The sequence below is a fragment of the Scyliorhinus torazame genome, chromosome 7, assembly GCF_047496885.1.
Source record: "Scyliorhinus torazame isolate Kashiwa2021f chromosome 7, sScyTor2.1, whole genome shotgun sequence".
Classification (NCBI taxonomy): domain Eukaryota; kingdom Metazoa; phylum Chordata; class Chondrichthyes; order Carcharhiniformes; family Scyliorhinidae; genus Scyliorhinus; species Scyliorhinus torazame.
Genome location: NC_092713.1, coordinates 251,625,737 through 251,640,303, shown reverse-complemented (window position 1 = coordinate 251,640,303; position 14,567 = coordinate 251,625,737). Strand labels below are relative to the sequence as shown.

Sequence of the window (14,567 nt, the reverse complement as noted above, 5' to 3'; positions counted from 1 at the left end):
TGGGTTAAAGACACACTGTAATAGCAACAATACCATCAATCAACCGGGCTCTTGTATATTTCAGACCCGTTGGAGGGGATGGGGGAAGTAGGCACTTTTTCAGGGTATAAATTGAACATGGGGAAAAGCGAGATGTTCGCGATCCAAGCAAGAGGACAGGAGAAGACACTGGGAGAGCTGCCGCTTAGAATGGTAGGGAAGAGCTTTCGATACCTGGGAATCCAGGTGGCCTGGGAATGGGAGGCACTGCACAAGTTAAACCTATCCCAGTTGACAGAACAAATCCCAGTTGACAGAACTTTAAAAGATGGGACAGGCGAGGGTTGGGTCAATGAGGGATAGAAGCTGGTGAGGTGAGACTGGGGGAGGGGAACCACAGCCAAATAACCCGAACCGTGCAGGAGGCAGGTCCTCCCCCGAAACTTACCCACCCAGAAGGAGGAGAGCATCCTGAAATGTAACAATAATTCTGTCAGTTGGACTTCCGGTGACGGCGGGCGGGAGGCGGCCGCACAATGGAGAGCCCCCGCTCGGGAACGGCAATTTCGGGGCTTTAAGCCCGGTGCCAGGGACCGCGGAGGCGGCAGAAGGGAGAAGGCACGGAGGAGGCACTGAGAAGACACAGGAGGAAAAAAAGAACAAAGAAAAATGTCGAGGGTGAGCAGAAAAACAGCCGAAAAAAACCCAGCTGGAGGTCCGGAGAGTGGAAAGGTCACCACGGGGTCACCAGGAAAAATGGAGGCTGGAGCACCAGGGAAGGCCGCACTGCTTACGGCTGAAGAAATAACCAAGGCGAGGGCTGCGGACTTTGAAAAGCAGTTGGCGCAGATTGAGAAATGCATGGAGACGGTGAGGAAGGAGATGAGGGAGGCTTTGAGTGTGCTGGTGGAAGAGGCGGTTTCCCCGGTGAGGACGAGGTGGCGAGCGCAGTGGCGGAGGTGCGAGAGCAAGGGGAGGCGCTGAAGGAAGTGAAGGAGACGGTGTTGCAGCACAGTGATCAACTTACCTCGATGGGGAAAGAGATGCGGAAGGTGATGGACACGAACAAGAATCTGCGAGGAAAAATGGAAGACCTGGAAAACAGATCCAGGCGACAGAATGAGGATTCTGGGGCTGCCCAAAGGAGTTGAAGGACCGAAGCCGACTGAGTATTTTGCCGCGATGCTGGCAAAACTACTGGGGGATGACCCCTCCCGATATGAACTGGATCGGGCTCATCGGTCGTGGAGGCCTGTACCAAAGGCGAATGAGCCGCCAATGGCAGTGACTCTGTGCTTCCGCAAGTACAGGGTGAAGGAGAAGGTCCTGAGCTGGGCCAAGCAGAAGCGGGTGGTGCAGTGGGCTGGAGCTGGTATACGTGTATACCAGGACTTTACGGTGGAGCTGGCAAGGAGGCGGGCTGCCTTCAACCGGGTGAAGAGGCACTGTACATTAGCAAGGTGCGGTGCGGCATTGTATATCCGCAAGCTCAGGGACTTTTGTTTTGGAACGGCGGAAGCAGCGGAGGAGTTTGCGAAAGCAGAAGGACTGTGGCAGAACTGCCAAACTGAGGAATGGCCATGTGCCGATATAACCTCATGACTGTATTTTCTTCTTTTTTGTATCACTGCGCGCGGGTGTAGAGACTAAAGGAGCCAATGTGGTATATATTTGGACGAGGGAAGGGACGGGACTTTCACTCGAAATGAGTTCTTTGGGGTGTAGGTGGATAGGTGGGGTTTGTGTGCTAAAAGGGGATCTTTGGGCTTTCCTGGGGCCGGGCAAGTGGGAAAGGGACCCGGGCGGGGGCCTCCACGCTGGCCGGTTTAAGCCGGCCAGTGAGCGGGAGTGAGGTGGGGAGAGGGGCTGCGGCCATCGGAGCCTGGCAGAACAGGGTCCGAGTGGTCTAGCGGGGTGGAAAGTTGGGGGGGGAAGGAACCGAGGGTAGGGGGAGGAGTTTTACAAGAGGCAGTGGACGGGAGGAGCTGGAGGCCTGGGGTGGGGGTGGGGGGGAGCTGTGTAAGATTACAGGTGACTACGGGTAATCCCTGATTTATTTTTGTCATTTGTTTATGTAAACATGCGGGTTGAGGTTTGGGGGTTGGTGGGTAGATGGGATCGTTGTTATTATGGGGACTGACATATCTTGCTGATTATTGTTTATTGTTGATGGATGTAAATGTGGGAGAAAATGTGAAAATGGAGGAGAATTTAAAAAAAAAAATTTTTTTTAATTTTTTTTAAAAGAGATGGGACAGGCTCCCGCTATCACTGGCGGGAAGGGTTCAGACTGTGAAAATGACGGTCCTCCCCAGATTTCTGTTTGTCTTTCAGTGCCTCCCCATCTTCATCCCAAATGCCTTTTACAAGCGGGTGAATAAGGTTATTTCAGGCTGTTTGGGGGCGGGTAAAACCCCGCGAGTGAAGAAAGTGTTGCTGGAGCGCAGTCGGGGGAGGGCGGGTTGGTGCTGCCAAACTTCTACAATTACTACTGGGCAGCTAATATAGCCATGATTAGGAAGTGGGTAGTGGGGTAGGGGTCGGCATGGGAGCAGATGGACGCGGCGTCACGCAAAGACACCAGTTTGGGAGCACTGATAACGGCACCTCTTCCGTTCTCGCCGGCCCGATACTCCACAAGTCCGGTGGTGGTGGCAGCTCTGAGAACCTGGGGGAGATGTGAGAGTGGAGGGAGCATCGGTTTGGACCCCGATTTATAACAATCGTCGGTTTGTATCGGGTAGGCTAGATGGTGGGTTCCAGAGTTGGTAAAGGGCAGGAATTAGAAGGATGAGGGATCTATTTATAGATGGGAGCTTTCCCAGCTTGAAAGCCTTGGAGGATAAATTTGAATTGTCAGCAGGGCACGGGTTTAGGTATTTGCAGGTGCGAGACTTCCTGAGAAAACAGGTGCCGGCCTTTCCGTTGCTGCCGCCAAGGGCGATACAGGATAGAGCAGTCTGCAGTACCTGGGTGGGAAGGTTTCAGATATTTACCATGAGCTTTCGGAGGCAGAGGAAACTCAGGTGGAGGAGCAAGTGGGAGGACAAGCTAGGAGGAGAGATCGGCAGATGCCCTAAGCAGAGTTAATACCTCCTCATCATGTGCCAGGTTCAGCCCGATACAATTTAAAGTAGTCCACCGAGCACACAGGACAGCGGCTAGGATGAGCAGGTTTTTCGGCGTAGAAGATAGGTGCGCGAGAAGCCCAGCAAATCATATCCACATGTTTTGGGCATGCCCGAAGCTTAGAGGGTTTTGGCAGGGTTTTGCTAAGGCAACGTCAATGGTGCTAAAAACACAGGTGGTGCCGAGTCCGGAGGTTGCGATCTTTGGAGTGTTGGAAGAGCCGAGAGTTCAGGGGGTGAAAGAGGCTGACGTCTTGGCCTTTGCCTCCCTGGTAGCCCGGAGATGGATCTTATTAATGTGGAGGGACTCGAAACCCCCGAGTGTACAGACCTGGGTTAGTGACATGGCTGGGTTTCCCAGTCTCGAGAAAATAAAGTTCGCCTTAAGAGGGTCAATGGTCGGGTTCACCCGGAGGTGGCAGCCGTTCGTCAGCTTTCTCGGAAAAATTAAAATGTCAGCAGATGCAGTATTCCAAGGTGGGTGGTGGGGGTGCGATTGCTGTTTTATGGTTCGGGTATGTGAAGATTGAGATGCGGAGGGGAAATGTTTATTATACCATGTTGATGTCATTGTCTATGTTATTGTTACTTTTATAGCAATTTTCAAATCCCTTAATAAAAATATTTTTACAAAATCAATCGGGTTGTCGACTCTTTATCAGAAGGCAAAATAAGAGCCCGAAAAGGGGCGGCACGGTGGCGCAGTGGTTAGCACTGTTGCCTTATTCTTAGTTTGCACTTCTCCCCATTTCCGTATGGGTCTCACCACCACAACCCAAAGATGTGCGGGTAGGTGGATTAGCCACATTAAATGGCCCCTTAATTGGAAAACAAAAGAATTGGGCACTTTAAATTAGAAAAAAAAATCTTGCATTAATACCACCATACAGCTTGGGCGACCTGGTGGCGCAGTGGTTAGCACGGCCACCTCACAGTGTTGCGACCCGGGTTCAATTCTAGCCCCGGGTCAGTAAGGAGTTTGCACATTCTCTCCGCGTCCGCATGGGTCTCACCCCACAACCCAAAGATGTGCAGGATAGGTAGATTGGCATGCTAAATTTCCCCTTAGTTGGGAAAAAGAGAATTGGGTACTCTTTTTAAAATGTTTACTGTACAGTTATTTCACTGGCGTATTAATGCTTTGATTTCAACTAGGTAGTTAAAAATAAAGTAGTGCACCACCCAGTCTGATCCAGACCATGTGGAAGAGCAAATTCTCAGATTTGATCCCAGGGCTGATTGAATAACAAAAAGAGGACAATTATATCTTACCACCATTTAATGCAGTTTAGGCATATCTACAACATGCTACCCCTGGATTTGAAAGTCCAGCAACCCATTACCAAATCTACCAAAAACAGTGTTAACTAACTTTCCTTCAAAAAGGAAAGCACCAACATTTCAGATAGTTATGCAAAGACAAATTTACCATGGAGAATCATAATAATGTTTTCAGCTGTGAATATAGAATGTAGCACATGACATTTATTTTATATAGGTTCTATCGTTACTGTACCGTTCCTCCATCTGTTTTGTGGCATCAATCATCTGATTAGTCTTTTGTTCCAAAGAGTTTATCATCTCATTTTTCTGCTGCGCAGAGCCTTCAGAGTTCTAAATGACAATTCATCAAACAGAATAAAACACAGAATAGGTCACAACTACAACACTTTACGTCTATTGCACAAGAACTTTATTTGACATCTTTTAAATATGGAGCTACGCCTTTGTGCAGTTTTTAACATGCAATCATTGAATAGGCAGTAAAGCCAAACATAGCAAACAGCATATAAATTCACCAGGGATAAAAAAAAACTATTGTTATGAGCAGAGATTTAAGGTGTCACAGACCAAAGGAGAAGATGGGACACAATGGGGCACAGCAATGGGGTGGCATGGTGGCTGGCACTGCTGCTTCACAGCGCCAGGGACCGGGGTTGAATTCCCCCTTGGGGTGATTGTCTGCGTGGTGTCTGCATGGGTTTCCTGCTACAGTCCAAGGACCTGCAGGTTATGTGGATTGGCCATGCTAAAATTGCCCCTTAAGGTCCAATGATTAGATGGTGTTGCAGGATAGGGTGGGGGAGTGTGCTCTTTTGGAGGGTCAGTGCACTCGATAGGCCGAATAGCCTCCCTCTGCACTGTAGGGATTCTATGATTCTAACTATTTCCACTGACATAAAATACCCAAATGAATCAAAGATTTAAAAAAGTATTTTGATAGGAATAATATTGAAACGCTATTTCCTCCAGTTGGTGTCAATGCAGAGGGGTTATTAATTTGGAATAGTAGGGCAGCACTGTGGCGCAGTGGTTAGCACTGCTGCTTCATGGCGCTGAAGACCCGGATTCGATCCCAGCCCCAGTCCATGTAGTGTTTGCACATTCTCTTCATGTCTGCGTGGGTCTCACCCCCACAACCCAAAGCTGTGCAGGGTAGATGAATTCGGCATGCTAAATTGCCCAATTTACAAAATAGTGAGTGTAGCAGGGCTGCAAAGAGCAAAATCCATAATATAGAGCATTTCTATGGTTCTATGCTACTGTCATATTCCATCATTGTTCTGCTGTTGAATAAGGCAATATGATTAACTATCGGCGCAGTGGCAAGCACTGCTCCCTCACAGCACCAGGGACCCAGGTTCAATTCTGGCCTTGGTTGACTTTGAGGAGTTTGTACTTTCTACTTAGGTCTGCGTGGGTTTCCTCCGGGTGCTCTGGTTTCCTCCCACTGTCCAAAGATGTGCAGGTTAGATGGATTGGCCGTGCCAAATTGCCCCTTAGTATCCAAAGATTTGTAGGTTAGGTGGGGTTACGGGGTTGGGGTTGGGGAGTAGGCCTAGATAGGGCGTTCTTTTAGAGGATCGATGCAGACTCAATGGATCAAATGGCCTCCTTCTACACTGGAGGAATTCTAATTTTAAAATTCTAATTCCATATCCCAGTACTTCCACAATGCATAGCCTTGAACATTACTTGCTCAGTAAGGAGTCAGTATTGTCCCATCACTCTTAATGCTTTACCTTAGCTTTATGAAACATCTGTAAATTGATGGCCTTAACTTCTTCTAACTGTTGTCGGAGAGCTACTAATGTATCTTGCTTCTCATGTGTGTCCTTCTCCAATAGCTTCATGGCTATTTCCATTTCTTGCTTCAAGCTCATCTGCAATTCCAGTTCTTTCTCCAGTTCCTGCATAGAAATTATACACACCGCTTCAACCATTAAAACTGAACAAAAATAAATAAATGCAAATAGGTGAGGATATATGTTTGGAAGCTAAGTGAGAGTTTGGTCATGCTAAAATTATTTTTTCTTCCGAGACTATTATAGACAGGAATTCCTGCACAGACGTAACCAAAAATGATCATATCTAAATAAATGTTCAAAGTTTAGTTCATTTTCAGGGTTCTTTTTAAAGCCAGTACTGAAATACACAAATTTAAAATTTCTCCAATATTTAAAAGTTTCACAAAGTTAGTAACCAATCTTTTTATTAGCTGCTGCTCGTTTCATAAACAAAGCACAATTATCCTTTGCAGACAAACATTTACCATTCGAATTTTTCTCTCTTCTTTCAATTGTTTCCAGACTTCATTGTACATTTCGTCCAGACCTTGACGAGTTTGCTTGTATGTTTCCAGCTCTACTTCGGAATCTTGTCTGCTCACCTGATTAAAAAAAAGTCAAAAAGAGTTTAAAAACTGATGGAAAAAGTTGCAATTTCCGTACACAAAAACATAAAGTTACTTGAGTAACTTTACAGCAAGTCTTCGTTTTACGTTACCAGTTTGATGTCATTTTGTTTCAATGTCATTTGTACTTTTGGGCCCGTTCTGTGTCACCGTTTTCATGCTATTTGAACTCTTGGCTTGCTACCCCATGTTTTGAAGCTGGACCAACTACTATCACCAGAGGCCAAGGCTGCATGGAGAGTGTGAGGGCCACGATCCGGGAGGCAGGGCAGGGAGCCTGACCTCAGTCGAGGCAGTCACTGCCACTTGAAGAGGAGCCATATGTTTCATGATGGAAAAATGCCGACTGGGTGGTGAAGTAACAGGAGTAACAGGAACTCCCTCTTCCCTACCTCCGGCTTAAATCCTGGGCCTTGTGCTATTCAGAGCTTGTTTGGGCGATTTTGTGTTATCTAATTTAAATTTATATAGCATTTATGTTGTATTCAGTGATTTATTCCAACTAGGAATGCACAGTGCTTCACATATATGGTACAGTATTTCAACTTGTGCATTGTTTTTTCTGGGCAAGGAATGTCCAACGGTCCCCAACTCTGGCTTTAATATGGAATCCTATGGGAACCCACGATTCACTTTAAATGGTTTCACTTAGAAGTGAGGACATATAATACGTGACAGTTCTGATATTTACTGCACTCTTTTTTCTCCCTTTTTTCTTCTGAAAAGCATCTGTTGCTCGTTTTAGCCTTAGTTTAATTGCTCTTGTTCTATCACCTTTGCTCTGGAGTCGCCAGGTATCTTTCTGATACCGCCACGTGGTTCAAGTCCGAGTAATGGTCAATAATCCAACACACCGCTTAGTAAGAGTTAAATCAACGCACATATTTTATACAGTAATCAATACTTATACATTAATTCTACTTCTAAGCTACTTCCTACAACTAACAGGCCAATACTTAACTTTGGGAATGGCCCACCAGGTCAGGGAAACGAATGGCCTTTCGTATGGGTTCTGAGCCTGCGGGATTCAAAGCTGGTACAGGTCGATAGCCAGGAGCGCCTATCTCGTAGCGAACGTTGAAGTAAGACGTACGATTTTAGCGGCTGTTGCAGAAGGTCAGCAGAAGGGTCTCGAAGGGTGCGGAAGGATGGATGGAGAGAGAGAGCGATTTGAACTTGGACTCTATTCTTATAGTCCCCAGGGGTTTCCCGCCTTTCGGGGCGGACCCTGTACCTGGTTCCAAGTGATTGGACTTCGTCCCAATCACTTGGTTCGATATTCTCCAATGCTGGAGCGATTCCTTGATCGATGGGCGGTTTTGGGGTGGTCGTTCACCTCTCTTTGTGTAGGCTCCTGCTGGCGCCGAAAAGTCTGGGTTGGCTTTGTGTGTCTAATTTGTTGCACATTGTTCCCGGGGATTGCTAATTAATATTCAGATGGCGGGTGTTTTGTGATGCTGATGGCTGCAGGTATCGATTCTGTCTGGCCTCCCCAGAGGCGAATACACAGTTTTACCTGTAGCTGCTTGTTTTTAGTCCTGTTGGCTGATTTTCCCATCAGCCTTTTCCGTTCGCCATTTTAAAATCGGGGTTGGCCATTCTAAATCGGGAGTTAGCCATTTTAACTGGCTACACATCAACCCGATTTAAGAAAACATGTTCTGAGACTATGCTGATGCCAAACATTAGGAAGTGGGCTAGAGGGGTTGGACTAAGAGTGCGAGGCACGTCATTGAAACTATATATTTTTTTTTTCAGCCTTGCCTGGGTCGTGTCCTTTGGCAATGCTTGCAGCAGCCTCGCGACTGACACTTGTAGTCCTTTGGGAAGGCTTCCCTGTTACTTCTATGGTTATCCAGCCCCTCTTCCGAGATGCCAGAATGTCTTAGCGGTGGGTGAGACACGTAGGAAACTTTGCTGGGAATGCTGGCTCTTTGGGAGTTCTTGTGCCCCTTTCCTGGCATCCTTCAAGGATAGTGCTAATTCTATAGCCTTTTTAAGATCTAGGGCCGATACTGCCAACAGTATTTTTTTGTATCGCAACATTATTGATCACATACACTAGCTGGTTGCTTAGTATCTCGGTCAGGGATGGGCCAAACTGTCAGATATTGGTCAGCTTCCTTAATCTAGCCAGGGCTTTTGTCCACAGGTTCCCCAAGGGTTCTCCAGTTGTGTTGAATCTGTAGCGTTGGGAGGATTATGGACGGCTTTGGGTTGTAATGGTTCTTTACTAGATCCACAAGCTTCTTGCTGAACGCTAAGGGATGGGTGAAGAAACCGGGACTAGAGCGGGTGAAGATGGGACGAGAGTTCCTGCATTGGGGCGCCCCTCCAAACTCTAGCCGCCGCCGCTCTCGCTCCCCAATACTGGAGGAGCCCAGTGATAGTCGCCACACTCCGAACGCGGTAGCAAATGAGGCAGCACTTCGGCCTATCCAAAATGTCCACCATGGACCCCCCATTTGCAACAACCACAAGTTTACTCCTGCAATAATGGAAGCCACCTTCAAAAGGTGAAGACAGGACGCAGGTACACCAACGATTGAGGACATGTACAAGGACGAGAGTAGTGACCCTCGGGGAACTCACGGAGGTGTTCCATTTACCAAGAGAAAACGACCGGTGATAAAAGCCTCCTCCATAAGGAAACAACGACATACCCCCAGATACTAGGACACTCGTTATTGGAAGAACTTCTGGACATGGGCGACCTAGGGAAGGGAAATTGTGCAGACCTGTACAGGCAACTGTTGGAGGAGGATGCTACCCCCCAGGAAGAGACAAGGAAAAAATGGGAGGAGGAACTGGACAGCACAGTAGCATAGTGGTTAGCACTGTGGCTTCACAGCGCCAGGGTCGCAGGTTAAATTCTAAACTTGAGTCACTTGTCTGTGTGGAGTCTGCACATTCTCCCAGTGTCTGCGTGGGTTTACTCCAGGTGCTCCTGTTTCCTCCCGCAGTCTAATGACGTGCAGGTTAGGTGGATTGGCCATGCTAAATTGCCCTTGGTGTCCAAAAAGGTTAGGAGGGATTATTGGGTACAGGGGATAGGGTGGAAGTGAGAGCTTAAGTAGGTCGGTGCAAACTTGATGTATAGAGATGGGGGGGGAGGACTCTGTATTGAAGTAATACACTGGGCGAACTTCACCTCCACATGCGCAGGGCTGAGCCTAACACAGCTAAAGGTGGTGCACGGAGCATCTAACCAGAACCCAAATACATAGGTTCTTTCTGGAGATGGAGGTCAAATGTGAACAGTGCCAGGGAGGCCCAACCAACCACACCCACATGTTCTGGGCTTGCCCCAGTCTTGTTGGGTACTGGACAACCTTTTGCGAGGTGATGTCTAAGGTTATGGGAGTGAGGGTGGAGCCATGCCCAAAACTGAAGCCCAAACTAAACTGTAAATAGACACTTGTAAATACACGCTCTGGTCATTGTAATAATGTACACTGACTAAAAGGGCCACAGCAGGAGGGAAGAGAATAGCCTCCCATCCATTGACTCCATCTACACCTCCCGCTGCCTTGTGAAAGCAGGCAGCATAATCAAAGACCTCTCCCACCCGGCTTACTCACTCTTCCAACTACTTCCATCGGGCAGGAGATACAATAGTCTGAGAACGCGCATGAACAAATTAAAAAACAACTTCTTCCCCGCTGTTGCCAGACTCGTAAATGACCCTGTTATGGACTGATGCTGGTGTCTATGTATTTACATTGTGTACTTTGCGTTGGCCTATTATGTATTTTCTTTTAATGTACTAAATGATCTGCTCGCAGAAAAAAACCTTTCACTGCATCTCAGTACACGTAACAAAAAGATCCATCCACAGTCTGTAAATATATGTCTGAAGTGCTTTATCCCCGCCTGCCGCCACTCCTGGCGCAAACCTACATATCAGCACCCCAGAGACATGCCTTCCAGTCTGAAGTGTTACCTACACTGGTTCCTGACCCTCAACGCTGATACCACCACCAGACGCAGGAGTATCAGACCGGCGAGAACGGCAGCACGGTAACAGTGGTTAGCACAGTTGCTTCACAACTCCATGATCCCAGGTTCGATTCCCGGCATTCACTGTCTGTGCAGAGTTTTTATGCTCTCCCAGTGTCTGCGTGGGTTTCCTCCGGGTGCTCCGGTTTCCTCCCACAAGTCCCGAAAGGCATGCTGTTAGGTTAATTTGGACATTCTGAATTCTCCCTCAGTGTACCCGAACAGGCGCTGGAATATGGCAACTGGGGGCTTTTCACAGTACCTTCATTTGCAGTGTAAATGTAAACTTACTTGTGACAATAAAGATTATTATTATTAATAAATGTGGTCATGACCTCTTCGGAGGGGCGAGTCCAAGATGTAATCATATTGATGGACGCGGAAAAGGCCTTTGACCGGGTGGAGTGGCGATACTGGTTCGAGATCCGCGGAAGGTTTGGGTTTGGACCGAAATTTGGTGCATTGGGTACGGCTCCTGTATGCATCCCCCAGGGCAAGTGTGAGAACGAACGAGATAAACTCGGGTTATTTTGGGCTGCATAGGGGAACATGGCAGAAATGCCCACTGTCGCCATTGTTTGCATTGAAAATTGAGTCCTTGGCATTTGCGCTTTGGAAGAGTGGCAGGGGATTGTGAAGGAGGTAGGAGGCATTGGGTGTCTTTGTACGCCGACGTTGTACTGTTGTACGTGGAAAATCCCCTGGACAGTAAAGGGGATAACTATGGACCTGTTGGGAAAGTTTGGGGCCTTTTCTTGATACAAAATGAACATTCGTAAAAGTGAGATTTTCCCAGTGATTGCTTTGGGGTAGTGCGAACCTGGGGGCTCTGCTGTTTAGAGTGGCTAGGGTTAGATTTCGGGATTTGGAAATTCAGATGGCACATGACTGGGCTACTATGGGTCCAGTTGGAGGAAGACTCATACAAGGGGACAAGCTTGAGGGCCCACTGGACAGCCCCGTTGATGTTTTCCCCGGGGAGTACGCGAGCAGTCCAGTGGTGGTACCTTCAATTAAAATTTGGAATCAGTTGAGGGGATATTTTAAATTAGTGCACATACCGGTATTGACCCCACTATGTGGGAATGACAGGTTTTCACTGGGGGCGGATGGATGGGATATACTGGAGATGGCGTTAAGAAGGGATAGTGAGGGTGAGAGACCGGTTTGTGGAGGGCAGGTTTGCAGTACTGGAGGAAGTGCAGAGAGGTTTGACTTGCCAAGGGTGCAGGATTGTGTGTGGGAGGAACTGCCTCATTCCCTCAGTTGCCAGTGTATACATTGTTGGGGAAGTTGCTGATCCTGGATGTGTGAGGAAGGGCTGGGGAGGAAGGGCTGGGGAGGAAGGGCTGGGGAGGAAGGGCTGGGGAGGAAGGGCTGGGGAGGAAGGGCTGGGGAGGAAGGGCTGGGGAGGAAGGGCTGGGGAGGAAGGGCTGGGGAGGAAGGGCTGGGGAGGAAGGGCTGGGGAGGAAGGGCTGGGGAGGAAGGGCTGGGGAGGAAGGGCTGGGGAGGAAGGGCTGGGGAGGAAGGGCTGGGGAGGAAGGGCTGGGGAGGAAGGGCTGGGGAGGAAGGGCTGGGGAGGAAGGGCTGGGGAGGAAGGGCTGGGGAGGAAGGGCTGGGGAGGAAGGGCTGGGGAGGAAGGGCTGGGGAGGAAGGGCTGGGGAGGAAGGGCTGGGGAGGAAGGGCTGGGGAGGAAGGGCTGGGGAGGAAGGGCTGGGGAGGAAGGGCTGGGGAGGAAGGGCTGGGGAGGAAGGGCTGGGGAGGAAGGGCTGGGGAGGAAGGGCTGGGGAGGAAGGGCTGGGGAGGAAGGGCTGGGGAGGAAGGGCTGGGGAGGAAGGGCTGGGGAGGAAGGGCTGGGGAGGAAGGGCTGGGGAGGAAGGGCTGGGGAGGAAGGGCTGGGGAGGAAGGGCTGGGGAGGAAGGGCTGGGGAGGAAGGGCTGGGGAGGAAGGGCTGGGGAGGAAGGGCTGGGGAGGAAGGGCTGGGGAGGAAGGGCTGGGGAGGAAGGGCTGGGGAGGAAGGGCTGGGGAGGAAGGGCTGGGGAGGAAGGGCTGGGGAGGAAGGGCTGGGGAGGAAGGGCTGGGGAGGAAGGGCTGGGGAGGAAGGGCTGGGGAGGAAGGGCTGGGGAGGAAGGGCTGGGGAGGAAGGGCTGGGGAGGAAGGGCTGGGGAGGAAGGGCTGGGGAGGAAGGGCTGGGGAGGAAGGGCTGGGGAGGAAGGGCTGGGGAGGAAGGGCTGGGGAGGAAGGGCTGGGGAGGAAGGGCTGGGGAGGAAGGGCTGGGGAGGAAGGGCTGGGGAGGAAGGGCTGGGGAGGAAGGGCTGGGGAGGAAGGGCTGGGGAGGAAGGGCTGGGGAGGAAGGGCTGGGGAGGAAGGGCTGGGGAGGAAGGGCTGGGGAGGAAGGGCTGGGGAGGAAGGGCTGGGGAGGAAGGGCTGGGGAGGAAGGGCTGGGGAGGAAGGGCTGGGGAGGAAGGGCTGGGGAGGAAGGGCTGGGGAGGAAGGGCTGGGGAGGAAGGGCTGGGGAGGAAGGGCTGGGGAGGAAGGGCTGGGGAGGAAGGGCTGGGGAGGAAGGGCTGGGGAGGAAGGGCTGGGGAGGAAGAGTTGAGAGTGAAATAATGCACCCAAGTCAACTCAACCTCCTCCTGTGAGAGGATGAGCCTTATACAATTTAAGGTGGTAACATTGGGCCCATATGACCCAGACCCATTGAGGGTTTTCTTCCGGGGATAGAAGATATGTACGGGAGGTGTGGGAGGGGGCTGGTTGGTGCCCAATCCTGACACAGCTGGATAAATTTTGGGGAGATGCTGTTTGAATCTGTCAGGGCTTGTGGGCGTCAAGCTTACACTGGTTCCTTTGGTGCCGATTTTTGTGGGGTGTCGTAGGTGCGGGGCTGCAGGAGGGGAAGGGGGCGATATTGTGGCCTTCGCCTCTGATTGCCTGCCGATGGATACTTTTGAGCTGGAGATTAGCAGCGCCACTGGGGAGTTGCTGCAGCTCCCAGACCCGGACTGGCAGTTCCGATAGTCACGATGGTGACTGCAGCTCCCATTTCCACCTCCATTTCTAGGGAATGGCCTCCCACTGCCCACAAACTTGGCCCCTCTGCCGGAATTGGAAGAAGTCATCATGTCATGACCTTGAACTGTCAGGATACCTTGCCAGTATCCACGAAGCAGATTCAAGCATGGGTCCAGAAAGGCCACATTCTGGCAAAATTGCACCATATGATCCGCAGTGGCGGAATCAGAGGACACCCTACAGATGACATGAAGCTCTTCATCACTAAATGACAAGAGCCAAGAGTAGATAATGGTACCACTTTGTGAGAGGCAAGTAGTCACCCCTGCCCAGGTCGGTGCCCAATCCTGACAGAATAACATAATGGACACCCCGGGTTTCATAGATGAAAATACTCGCAAGGAGCTACAATTGGTGGCACGGGCACAATACAGACATGGAGAGTCTGATGAAGCTGTGCTTAATTTGGCCAGGAGAACCAGAAGTTTCCACCTTTGGCCTTTTTGCACCCAGGGAATGGCCAGGAATACCACGGTATGGGTGCACGTGAACTTTGTTGACCCATTCTTGGGATCGATGCCCACTCAAAATGGTTAGAAGTACATCATATGTCTCTCATGACTTCTCATACAACGATAGAAAAAATAGCGGCACTGTACCCCCAGCAAACTGGAGGTTTTCGCATCCGATAATGGTACCCCCTTTACCAGTGGAGACTTTTAGACATTCATGAAATTGAACAGCATTAAACA

At 49.9% G+C, this 14,567-nt stretch overlaps 1 protein-coding gene across 1 annotated transcript in view; it reads right to left on the bottom strand.

Annotated features, from left to right (window-relative positions):
• Nucleotides 1-14,567, bottom strand: part of LOC140426948 (RUN and FYVE domain-containing protein 1-like) — a 104,206-nt gene that overhangs the window by 45,012 nt on the left and 44,627 nt on the right. Inside the window, exons 10-12 of the mRNA XM_072512253.1 lie at nucleotides 6,661-6,777; nucleotides 6,131-6,298; nucleotides 4,624-4,721 (exon numbers count right to left, since the gene is read on the bottom strand). Of these exons, the coding sequence (XP_072368354.1) occupies nucleotides 4,624-4,721; nucleotides 6,131-6,298; nucleotides 6,661-6,777 (383 nt within the window). The remainder of the gene's footprint in view (nucleotides 1-4,623; nucleotides 4,722-6,130; nucleotides 6,299-6,660; nucleotides 6,778-14,567) is intronic.